Raw genomic sequence first — 13,850 nt, 5'->3', positions numbered from 1 at the left:
GATTGGAGAGATTGAATTGGTGGAGATTTCCCTCGGGGAGATCGGTTCAGTGCTCGACCAGTTTGTTTGTACATTTGGATGGATGTGAGAAAGGACAGTGTTCTTTACTTGTCCCACTCAGTCTCTTCTCATCAAAATACATTCATGGGTATCTGAGTGTAATGTTTTGGTGTTTTGGCACATTGTCAAGGTTTCAGACCTACATTCCTTTTTGCTGCTTTTCCACAGGCAGCCCAATTCTTATATTCTGTCATGTTGTTTGGCCATAATCCGACAAAATATCAGAATTGGGGTGGTGCCTGTGTAAACGCAGCATTAGTGTCTGTGATGTTAGTTCTAGTCGTATCCTCTCAGAGTACTGGTATCTGTAACGAAGCTTTGTGTCTCCCTTATGCATTGTATGTTCCTGTCCCCCTCAGTACCTGGAGCTATCCCTCTGGACTCCATCCAGGGCAGTGCTTATGAAGAGAAGATGATCCTGAAATGGAGAGAACCAGCCCAGACCTACGGAATCATCACTCAGTACGAGGTAATTCGTCAATTTATTGATTGATTGAATGAATGATCGATTGATTGAATTTAGTCAATTATCAAACACACAGTCTTTGTTTCTTTTTTTTTTCTTGGCTTCTTGTCCATTTCTGTCTCTTCTGAATCCTTTTAGAGAACCACTGAAGCAATACACCTCCTTATTCCTGTTGAACAACCTCAAATGGACAAAACAAATCTGAAAATATCACACATCCCTAGACCATGTACTTTTCCAGGCTACTAAACTACAGGCTATGTGCCCATGTAATGGTTGTTTATACCCATGCCAGCTAACCAAGCCCCTGAACTATATTTAATGTTGAATATTAGGTAGATTCTCTACCTTACCCCCCCCACCCCCCACCCCCGCGCCCTCCCAAAAAAGAGAGGAGAATTAGGCATTGGTCTGAAGCCGAAAAAAGAACGGAAATTCACATGAGCACCACAATGCCTACTCCACCCATGCTCTACCAAGGTTTTACAGCACCACAATGCCTACTCCACCCATGCTCTACCAAGGTTTTACAGCACCACAATGCCTACTCCACCCATGCTCTACCAAGATTTTCCAGCACACAGCTTTGACATACAACAGAAGCTACTGCATGTTGGTCTATTGCATTTCAAACAATGTGTGGGCAGGTTACTTAGGATTCAAACCTCCCAAACTACCTTTTCAAGCTTTTCTTAAATTTTTTATTAAAGCAAGCTTTTAGCTAAATAGGCCTATCTTCTGTGTACCACCACTACCATGTCACAACACAACTGATTGGCTCAAGCACAGTACATTCCACAAATTAACTTTTGACAAGGCACACCTGTTAATTGAAACACATTCCAGGTGACTACCTCATGAAGCTGGTTGAGAGAATACCAAAAGTGTGCAAAGCTGTCATCAAGGCAGAGGGTGGCTACCTTGATAAATTTAAAATATAAAATATATTTGGATTTTGTTTAACACTTTTATGGTTACTACATGATTCCATATTATATTGTTATTTCATAGTTTTGATGTCTTCACTATTATTCTATAATGTAGACAATAGTTAAAAATAAATGACTAGGTGTATCCAAACTTTTGATTGGTACTGTCTATATATACAGTATATATATTATAACACCTATTCAGCATCGTTCAAACCCTCTTAAGCCTTAGCCCCACCCATCTCTTTAAGGATTCACATGTGAGGCCATGTGCTAAAAAGAGTGAGTAAGGTAGTGTAGTAAACAACCAAAGATTTCAAGACTAAAAGTGGTGAAAGTAGAAGCCTAGAATAAGGAAAAACTCTGTGTAAAAATACACTTTATCTAGTCCTTGGCCTATATTCTCATCTGACTTTGAAAGTGTCCAGATACAAATACATTGTTTTAATTATTAGATGATTCTTATCCAGACACACTTGTCTAAATGTATGGGTCATGTGAAAGAAATGCTATAACCAGCCCCCCCAGACACATCTAGCTAAGGGGATGGGTCACTACTGTCTAGACATGTTCATGAAATACAATGGATGACCATAGTCAACCCCAGACACATCTAGCTAAGGGGATGGGTCACTACTGTCTAGACATGTTCATGAAATACAATGGATGACCATAGTCAACCCCAGACACACCTAGCTAAGTGGATGGGTCACTACTGTCTAGACATGTTCACCTAGCTAACTTGATGGGTCACTACTGTCTAGACATGTTCATGAAATACAATGGATGACCATAGTCAACCCCAGACACACCTAGCTAAGTGGATGGGTCACTACTGTCTAGACATGTTCACCTAGCTAACTTGATGGGTCACTACTGTCTAGACATGTTCATGAAATACAATGGATGACCATAGTCAACCCCAGACACACCTAGCTAAGTGGATGGGTCACTACTGTCTAGACATGTTCACCTAGCTAACTTGATGGGTCACTACTGTCTAGACATGTTCACCTAGCTAAGTGGATGGGTCACTACTGTCTAGACATGTTCATGAAATACAATAGATGACCCTAGTCAACCCCAGACACACATAGCTAAGTGGATGGGTCACTACTGTCTAGACATGTTCACCTAGCTAAGTGGATGGGTCACTACTGTCTAGACATGTTCATGAAATACAATAGATGACCCTAGTCAACCCCAGACACACATAGCTAAGTGGATGGGTCACTACTGTCTAGACATGTTCATGAAATACAATAGATGACCATAGTCAACCCCAGACACATCTAGCTAAGTGGATGGGTCACTACTGTCTAGACATGTTCACCTAGCTAAGTGGATGGGTCACTACTGTCTAGACATGTTCACCTAGCTAAGTGGATGGGTCACTACTGTCTAGACATGTTCATGAAATACAATAGATGACCCTAGTCAACCCCAGACACATCTAGCTAAGTGGATGGGTCACTACTGTCTAGACATGTTCATGAAATACAATGGATGACCATAGTCAACCCCAGACACACCTAGCTAAGTGGATGGGTCACTACTGTCTAGACATGTTCACCTAGCTAACTTGATGGGTCACTACTGTCTAGACATGTTCACCTAGCTAAGTGGATGGGTCACTACTGTCTAGACATGTTCATGAAATACAATAGATGACCCTAGTCAACCCCAGACACATCTAGCTAAGTGGATGGGTCACTACTGTCTAGACATGTTCATGAAATACAATAGATGACCCTAGTCAACCCCAGCCACATCTAGCTAAGTGGATGGGTCACTACTGTCTAGACATGGTCACCTAGCTAAGTGGATGGGTCACTACTGTCTAGACATGTTCATGAAATACAATAGATGACCCTAGTCAACCCCAGCCACATCTAGCTAAGTGGATGGGTCACTACTGTCTAGACATGGTCACCTAGCTAAGTGGATGGGTCACTACTGTCTAGACATGGTCACCTAGCTAAGTGGATGGGTCACTACTGTCTAGACATGTTCATGAAATACAACAGATGACCCTAGTCAACCCCAGACACACATAGCTAAGTGGATGGGTCACTACTGTCTAGACATGTTCATCTAGCTAAGTGGATGGGTCACTACTGTCTAGACATGTTCATGAAATACAATAGATGACCCTAGTCAACCCCAGCCACATCTAGCTAAGTGGATGGGTCACTACTGTCTAGACATGGTCACCTAGCTAAGTGGATGGGTCACTACTGTCTAGACATGGTCACCTAGCTAAGTGGATGGGTCACTACTGTCTAGACATGTTCATGAAATACAATAGATGACCCTAGTCAACCCCAGACACACATAGCTAAGTGGATGGGTCACTACTGTCTAGACATGTTCATCTAGCTAAGTGGATGGGTCACTACTGTCTAGACATGTTCATGAAATACAATAGATGACCCTAGTCAACCCCAGACATATCTAGCTAAGTGGATGGGTCACTACTGTCTAGACATGGTCACCTAGCTAAGTGGATGGGTCACTACTGTCTAGACATGGTCACCTAGCTAAGTGGATGGGTCACTACTGTCTAGACATGTTCATCTAGCTAAGTGGATGGGTCACTACTGTCTAGACATGTTCATGAAATACAATAGATGACCCTAGTCAACCCCAGCCACATCTAGCTAAGTGGATGGGTCACTACTGTCTAGACATGTTCATCTAGCTAAGTGGATGGGTCACTACTGTCTAGACATGGTCACCTAGCTAAGTGGATGGGTCACTACTGTCTAGACATGGTCACCATCTAGCTAAGTGGATGGGTCATGTGATCATCTGGCGAACTTTAGACTTTTATTTATTTGTTTATTACCTTTATTCAACTGTTTTAAATTTTATTTTTTATTTAACTTGACAAGCCAGTTAAGAACAACTTCTTATTTACAATGACGGCCTACCAAAAGACCTCCTGCGGGGACCGGAGGGCTGGTATTGAAAAAAAAAAAATAATAATAATAATGTAGAACATAAAGAGAGACAACACAACACTACATAAAGAGAGACAACACAACACTACATAAAGAGAGACAACACAACACTACATAAAGAGAGACAACACAACACTACGTAAAGAGAGACACCACAACACTACATAAAGAGAGACAACACAACACTACATAAAGAGAGACAACACAACACTACATAAAGAGAGACAACACAACACTACATAAAGAGAGACAACACAACACTACATAAAGAGAGACAACACAACACTACATAAAGAGAGACAACACAACACTACGTAAAGAGAGACACCACAACACTACATAAAGAGAGACAACACAACACTACATAAAGAGAGACAACACAACACTACATAAAGAGAGACAACACAACACTACATAAAGAGAGACAACACAACACTACATAAAGAGAGACAACACAACACTACATAAAGAGAGACAACACAACACTACATAAAGAGAGACACCCCAACACTACATAAAGAGAGACAACACAACACTACATAAAGAGAGACAACACAACACTACATAAGAGAGACAACACAACACTACATAAAGAGAGACAACACACTACAACACTACATAAAGAGAGACAACACAACACTACATAAAGAGAGAACAACAACACTACATAAAGAGAGACAACACTACATAAAGAGAGACAACACAACACTACATAAAGAGAGACAACACTACATAAAGAGAGACAACACTACACTACATAAAGAGAGACAACACAACACTACATAAAGAGAGACAACACTACATAAAGAGAGACAACACAACACTACATAAAGAGAGACCTAGGACAACACAACACTACATAAAGAGAGACAACACAACACTACATAAAGAGAGACAACACTACACTACATAAAGAGAGACAACACAACACTACATAAAGAGAGACAACACTACACTACATAAAGAGAGACAACACAACACTACATAAAGAGAGACAACACTACATAAAGAGAGACAACACTACATAAAGAGAGACAACACTACACTACATAAAGAGAGACAACACAACACTACAAAAAGAGAGACAACACAACACTACATAAAGAGAGACAACACAACACTACATAAAGAGAGACAACACAACACTACATAAAGAGAGACAACACTACACTACATAAAGAGAGACAACACAAAACTACATAAAGAGAGACAACACAACACTACATAAAGAGAGACAACACAACACTACATAAAGAGAGACAACACTACATAAAGAGAGACAACACAACACTACATAAGAGAGACAACACTACATAAAGAGAGACAACACTACATAAAGAGAGACAACACTACATAAAGAGAGACCTAGGACAACACAACACTACATAAAGAGACAGACAACACTACACTACATAAAGAGAGACAACACAACACTACAAAAGAGAGACAACACTACACTACATAAAGAGAGACAACACTACACTACATAAAGAGAGACAACACACACATAAAGAGAGACAACACTACATAAAGAGAGACAAACACTACCTAAGAGAGACAACACTACATAAGAGAGACAACACTACATAAAGAGAGACAACACACACTACATAAAGAGACAACACTACATAAAGAGAGGCAAACACTACATAAAGAGAGACAACACAACACTACATAAAGAGAGACAACAACACTACATAAAGAGAGACAACACAACACTACATAAAGAGAGACAACACAACACTACATAAAGAGAGACAACACAACACTACATAAAGAGAGACAACACAACACTACATAAAGAGAGACAACACACACTACATAAGAGAGACAACAACACTACATAAAGAGAGACAACAACAACACTACATAAAGAGAGACCTAGGACCACAAACACTACATAAGAGAGACAACACAACACTACATAAAGAGAGACAACACAACACTACATAAAGAGAGACCTAGGACAACACAACACTACATAAAGAGAGACAACACACCACTACATAAAGAGAGACAACACAACACTACATAAAGAGAGACAACACTACATAAAGAGAGACAACACAACACTACATAAAGAGAGACAACACTACATAAAGAGAGACAACACAACACTACATAAAGAGAGACACCACAACACTACATAAAGAGAGACAACACAACACTACATAAAGAGAGACAACACAACACTACATAAAGAGAGACAACACAACACTACATAAAGAGAGACAACACAACACTACATAAAGAGAGACAACACAACACTACATAAAGAGAGACAACACAACACTACATAAAGAGAGACAACACAACACTACATAAAGACAGACAACACAACACTACATAAAGAGAGACCTAGGACAACACAACACTACACAAAGAGAGACAACACAACACTACATAAAGACAGACAACACAACACTACATAAAGAGAGACCTAGGACAACACAACACTACACAAAGAGAGACAACACAACACTACATAAAGAGAGACAACACTACACTACATAAAGAGAGACAACACAACACTACATAAAGAGAGACAACACAACACTACATAAAGAGAGACAACACAACACTACATAAAGAGAGACAACACTACATAAAGAGAGACAACACAACACTACATAAAGAGAGACAACACTACATAAAGAGAGACAACACTACACTACATAAAGAGAGACAACACAACACTACATAAAGAGAGACAACACTACATAAAGAGAGACAACACAACACTACATAAAGAGAGACCTAGGACAACACAACACTACATAAAGAGAGACAACACAACACTACATAAAGAGAGACAACACTACACTACATAAAGAGAGACAACACAACACTACATAAAGAGAGACAACACTACACTACATAAAGAGAGACAACACAACACTACATAAAGAGAGACAACACTACATAAAGAGAGACAACACTACATAAAGAGAGACAACACTACACTACATAAAGAGAGACAACACAACACTACAAAAAGAGAGACAACACAACACTACATAAAGAGAGACAACACAACACTACATAAAGAGAGACAACACAACACTACATAAAGAGAGACAACACTACACTACATAAAGAGAGACAACACAAAACTACATAAAGAGAGACAACACAACACTACATAAAGAGAGACAACACAACACTACATAAAGAGAGACAACACTACATAAAGAGAGACAACACAACACTACATAAAGAGAGACAACACTACATAAAGAGAGACAACACTACATAAAGAGAGACAACACTACATAAAGAGAGACCTAGGACAACACAACACTACATAAAGAGAGACAACACTACACTACATAAAGAGAGACAACACAACACTACAAAAAGAGAGACAACACTACACTACATAAAGAGAGACAACACTACACTACATAAAGAGAGACAACACAACACTACATAAAGAGAGACAACACTACATAAAGAGAGACAACACTACATAAAGAGAGACAACACTACATAAAGAGAGACAACACTACATAAAGAGAGACAACACAACACTACATAAAGAGAGACAACACTACATAAAGAGAGGCAACACTACATAAAGAGAGACAACACAACACTACATAAAGAGAGACAACACAACACTACATAAAGAGAGACAACACAACACTACATAAAGAGAGACAACACAACACTACATAAAGAGAGACAACACAACACTACATAAAGAGAGACAACACAACACTACATAAAGAGAGACAACACAACACTACATAAAGAGAGACAACACAACACTACATAAAGAGAGACAACACAACACTACATAAAGAGAGACCTAGGACAACACAACACTACATAAAGAGAGACAACACAACACTACATAAAGAGAGACAACACAACACTACATAAAGAGAGACCTAGGACAACACAACACTACATAAAGAGAGACAACACAACACTACATAAAGAGAGACAACACAACACTACATAAAGAGAGACAACACTACATAAAGAGAGACAACACAACACTACATAAAGAGAGACAACACTACATAAAGAGAGACAACACAACACTACATAAAGAGAGACACCACAACACTACATAAAGAGAGACAACACAACACTACATAAAGAGAGACAACACAACACTACATAAAGAGAGACAACACAACACTACATAAAGAGAGACAACACAACACTACATAAAGAGAGACAACACAACACTACATAAAGAGAGACAACACAACACTACATAAAGAGAGACAACACAACACTACATAAAGACAGACAACACAACACTACATAAAGAGAGACAACACAACACTACATAAAGAGAGACAACACAACACTACATAAAGAGAGACAACACAACACTACATAAAGAGAGACAACACAACACTACATAAAGAGAGACAACACAACACTACATAAAGAGAGACAACACAACACTACATAAAGAGAGACAACACAACACTACATAAAGAGAGACACCCCAACACTACATAAAGAGAGACAACACTACACTACATAAAGAGAGACAACACTACACTACATAAAGAGAGACAACACAACACTACATAAAGAGAGACAACACAACACTACATAAAGAGAGACAACACTACACTACATAAAGAGAGACAACACAACACTACATAAAGAGAGACAACACAACACTACATAAAGAGAGACAACACAACACTACATAAAGAGAGACAACACAACACTACATAAAGAGAGACCTAGGACAACACAACACTACATAAAGAGAGACAACACAACACTACATAAAGAGAGACAACACAACACTACATAAAGAGAGACCTAGGACAACACAACACTACATAAAGAGAGACAACACAACACTACATAAAGAGAGACAACACAACACTACATAAAGAGAGACAACACTACATAAAGAGAGACAACACAACACTACATAAAGAGAGACAACACTACATAAAGAGAGACAACACAACACTACATAAAGAGAGACACCACAACACTACATAAAGAGAGACAACACAACACTACATAAAGAGAGACAACACAACACTACATAAAGAGAGACAACACAACACTACATAAAGAGAGACAACACAACACTACATAAAGAGAGACAACACAACACTACATAAAGAGAGACAACACAACACTACATAAAGAGAGACAACACAACACTACATAAAGACAGACAACACAACACTACATAAAGAGAGACCTAGGACAACACAACACTACACAAAGAGAGACAACACAACACTACATAAAGAGAGACAACACAACACTACATAAAGAGAGACCTAGGACAACACAACACTACACAAAGAGAGACAACACAACACTACATAAAGAGAGACAACACTACACTACATAAAGAGAGACAACACAACACTACATAAAGAGAGACAACACAACACTACATAAAGAGAGACAACACAACACTACATAAAGAGAGACAACACTACATAAAGAGAGACAACACAACACTACATAAAGAGAGACAACACTACATAAAGAGAGACAACACTACACTACATAAAGAGAGACAACACAACACTACATAAAGAGAGACAACACTACATAAAGAGAGACAACACAACACTACATAAAGAGAGACCTAGGACAACACAACACTACATAAAGAGAGACAACACAACACTACATAAAGAGAGACAACACTACACTACATAAAGAGAGACAACACAACACTACATAAAGAGAGACAACACTACACTACATAAAGAGAGACAACACAACACTACATAAAGAGAGACAACACTACATAAAGAGAGACAACACTACATAAAGAGAGACAACACTACACTACATAAAGAGAGACAACACAACACTACAAAAAGAGAGACAACACAACACTACATAAAGAGAGACAACACAACACTACATAAAGAGAGACAACACAACACTACATAAAGAGAGACAACACTACACTACATAAAGAGAGACAACACAAACACTACATAAAGAGAGACAACACAACACTACATAAAGAGAGACAACACAACACTACATAAAGAGAGACAACACTACATAAAGAGAGACAACACAACACTACATAAAGAGAGACAACACTACATAAAGAGAGACAACACTACATAAAGAGAGACAACACTACATAAAGAGAGACCTAGGACAACACAACACTACATAAAGAGAGACAACACAACACTACATAAAGAGAGACAACACAACACTACAAAAAGAGAGACAACACTACACTACATAAAGAGAGACAACACTACACTACATAAAGAGAGACAACACAACACTACATAAAGAGAGACAACACTACATAAAGAGAGACAACACTACATAAAGAGAGACAACACTACATAAAGAGAGACAACACTACATAAAGAGAGACAACACAACACTACATAAAGAGAGACAACACTACATAAAGAGAGGCAACACTACATAAAGAGAGACAACACAACACTACATAAAGAGAGACAACACAACACTACATAAAGAGAGACAACACAACACTACATAAAGAGAGACAACACAACACTACATAAAGAGAGACAACACAACACTACATAAAGAGAGACAACACAACACTACATAAAGAGAGACAACACAACACTACATAAAGAGAGACAACACAACACTACATAAAGAGAGACAACACAACACTACATAAAGAGAGACCTTGGACAACACAACACTACATAAAGAGAGACAACACAACACTACATAAAGAGAGACAACACAACACTACATAAAGAGAGACCTAGGACAACACAACACTACATAAAGAGAGACAACACAACACTACATAAAGAGAGACAACACAACACTACATAAAGAGAGACAACACTACATAAAGAGAGACAACACAACACTACATAAAGAGAGACAACACTACATAAAGAGAGACAACACAACACTACATAAAGAGAGACACCACAACACTACATAAAGAGAGACAACACAACACTACATAAAGAGAGACAACACAACACTACATAAAGAGAGACAACACAACACTACATAAAGAGAGACAACACAACACTACATAAAGAGAGACAACACAACACTACATAAAGAGAGACAACACAACACTACATAAAGAGAGACAACACAACACTACATAAAGACAGACAACACAACACTACATAAAGAGAGACAACACAACACTACATAAAGAGAGACAACACAACACTACATAAAGAGAGACAACACAACACTACATAAAGAGAGACAACACAACACTACATAAAGAGAGACAACACAACACTACATAAAGAGAGACAACACAACACTACATAAAGAGAGACAACACAACACTACATAAAGAGAGACACCCCAACACTACATAAAGAGAGACAACACAACACTACATAAAGAGAGACAACACTACACTACATAAAGAGAGACAACACAACACTACATAAAGAGAGACAACACAACACTACATAAAGAGAGACAACACTACACTACATAAAGAGAGACAACACAACACTACATAAAGAGAGACAACACAACACTACATAAAGAGAGACAACACAACACTACATAAAGAGAGACAACACTACATAAAGAGAGACAACACAACACTACATAAAGAGAGACAACACTACATAAAGAGAGACAACACTACACTACATAAAGAGAGACAACACAACACTACATAAAGAGAGACAACACTACACTACATAAAGAGAGACAACACAACACTACATAAAGAGAGACAACACTACATAAAGAGAGACAACACTACATAAAGAGAGACAACACTACATAAAGAGAGACAACACAACACTACAAAAAGAGAGACAACACAACACTACATAAAGAGAGACAACACAACACTACATAAAGAGAGACAACACAACACTACATAAAGAGAGACAACACTACACTACATAAAGAGAGACAACACAAAACTACATAAAGAGAGACAACACAACACTACATAAAGAGAGACAACACAACACTACATAAAGAGAGACAACACTACATAAAGAGAGACAACACAACACTACATAAAGAGAGACAACACTACATAAAGAGAGACAACACTACATAAAGAGAGACAACACTACATAAAGAGAGACCTAGGACAACACAACACTACATAAAGAGAGACAACACTACACTACATAAAGAGAGACAACACAACACTACAAAAAGAGAGACAACACTACACTACATAAAGAGAGACAACACTACACTACATAAAGAGAGACAACACAACACTACATAAAGAGAGACAACACTACATAAAGAGAGACAACACTACATAAAGAGAGACAACACAACACTACATAAAGAGAGACAACACAACACTACATAAAGAGAGACAACACAACACTACATAAAGAGAGACAACACAACACTACATAAAGAGAGACAACACAACACTACATAAAGAGAGACAACACAACACTACATAAAGAGAGACAACACAACACTACATAAAGAGAGACACCACAACACTACATAAAGAGAGACAACACAACACTACATAAAGAGAGACAACACAACACTACATAAAGAGAGACAACACAACACTACATAAAGAGAGACAACACAACACTACATAAAAGAGACAACACAACACTACATAAAGAGAGACAACACAACACTACGTAAAGAGAGACAGCAACACTACATAAAGAGAGACAACACAACACTACATAAAGAGAGACAACACAACACTACATAAAGAGAGACAACACAACACTACATAAAGAGAGACAACACAACACTACATAAAGAGAGACAACACAACACTACATAAAGAGAGACACCCAACACTACATAAAGAGAGACAACACAACACTACATAAGAGAGACAACACAACACTACATAAAGAGAGACAACACAACACTACATAAAGAGAGACAACACAACACTACATAAAGAGAGACAACACAACACTACATAAAGAGAGACAACACAACACTACATAAAGAGAGACAACACAACACTACATAAAGAGAGACAACACAACACTACATAAAGAGAGACAACACAACACTACATAAAGAGAGACAACACAACACTACATAAAGAGAGACAACACAACACTACATAAAGAGAGACAACACAACACTACATAAAGAGAGACAACACAACACTACATAAAGAGAGACACCACAACACTACATAAAGAGAGACAACACAACACTACATAAAGAGAGACAACACAACACTACATAAAGAGAGACAACACAACACTACATAAAGAGAGACAACACAACACTACATAAAGAGAGACAACACAACACTACATAAAGAGAGACAACACAACACTACGTAAAGAGAGACACCACAACACTACATAAAGAGAGACAACACAACACTACATAAAGAGAGACAACACAACACTACATAAAGAGAGACAACACAACACTACATAAAGAGAGACAACACAACACTACATAAAGAGAGACAACACAACACTACATAAAGAGAGACACCCCAAC

The 13,850-nt window shown here is 38.2% G+C and overlaps 1 protein-coding gene across 1 annotated transcript in view; it reads left to right on the top strand.

Annotated features, from left to right (window-relative positions):
- The window catches only part of LOC109880607 (receptor-type tyrosine-protein phosphatase mu-like), a 432,469-nt gene that overhangs the window by 170,634 nt on the left and 247,985 nt on the right, over nucleotides 1–13,850 (top strand). Inside the window, 1 exon segment of the mRNA XM_031810129.1 lies at nucleotides 420–529. Within this exon segment, the coding sequence (XP_031665989.1) occupies nucleotides 420–529 (110 nt within the window).

Source organism: Oncorhynchus kisutch, linkage group LG30 (assembly GCF_002021735.2).
Source record: "Oncorhynchus kisutch isolate 150728-3 linkage group LG30, Okis_V2, whole genome shotgun sequence".
Lineage (NCBI taxonomy): Eukaryota > Metazoa > Chordata > Actinopteri > Salmoniformes > Salmonidae > Oncorhynchus > Oncorhynchus kisutch.
Note: the sequence above shows the minus strand (reverse complement) of the source record. Positions and strands in the feature narration are given on the sequence as shown.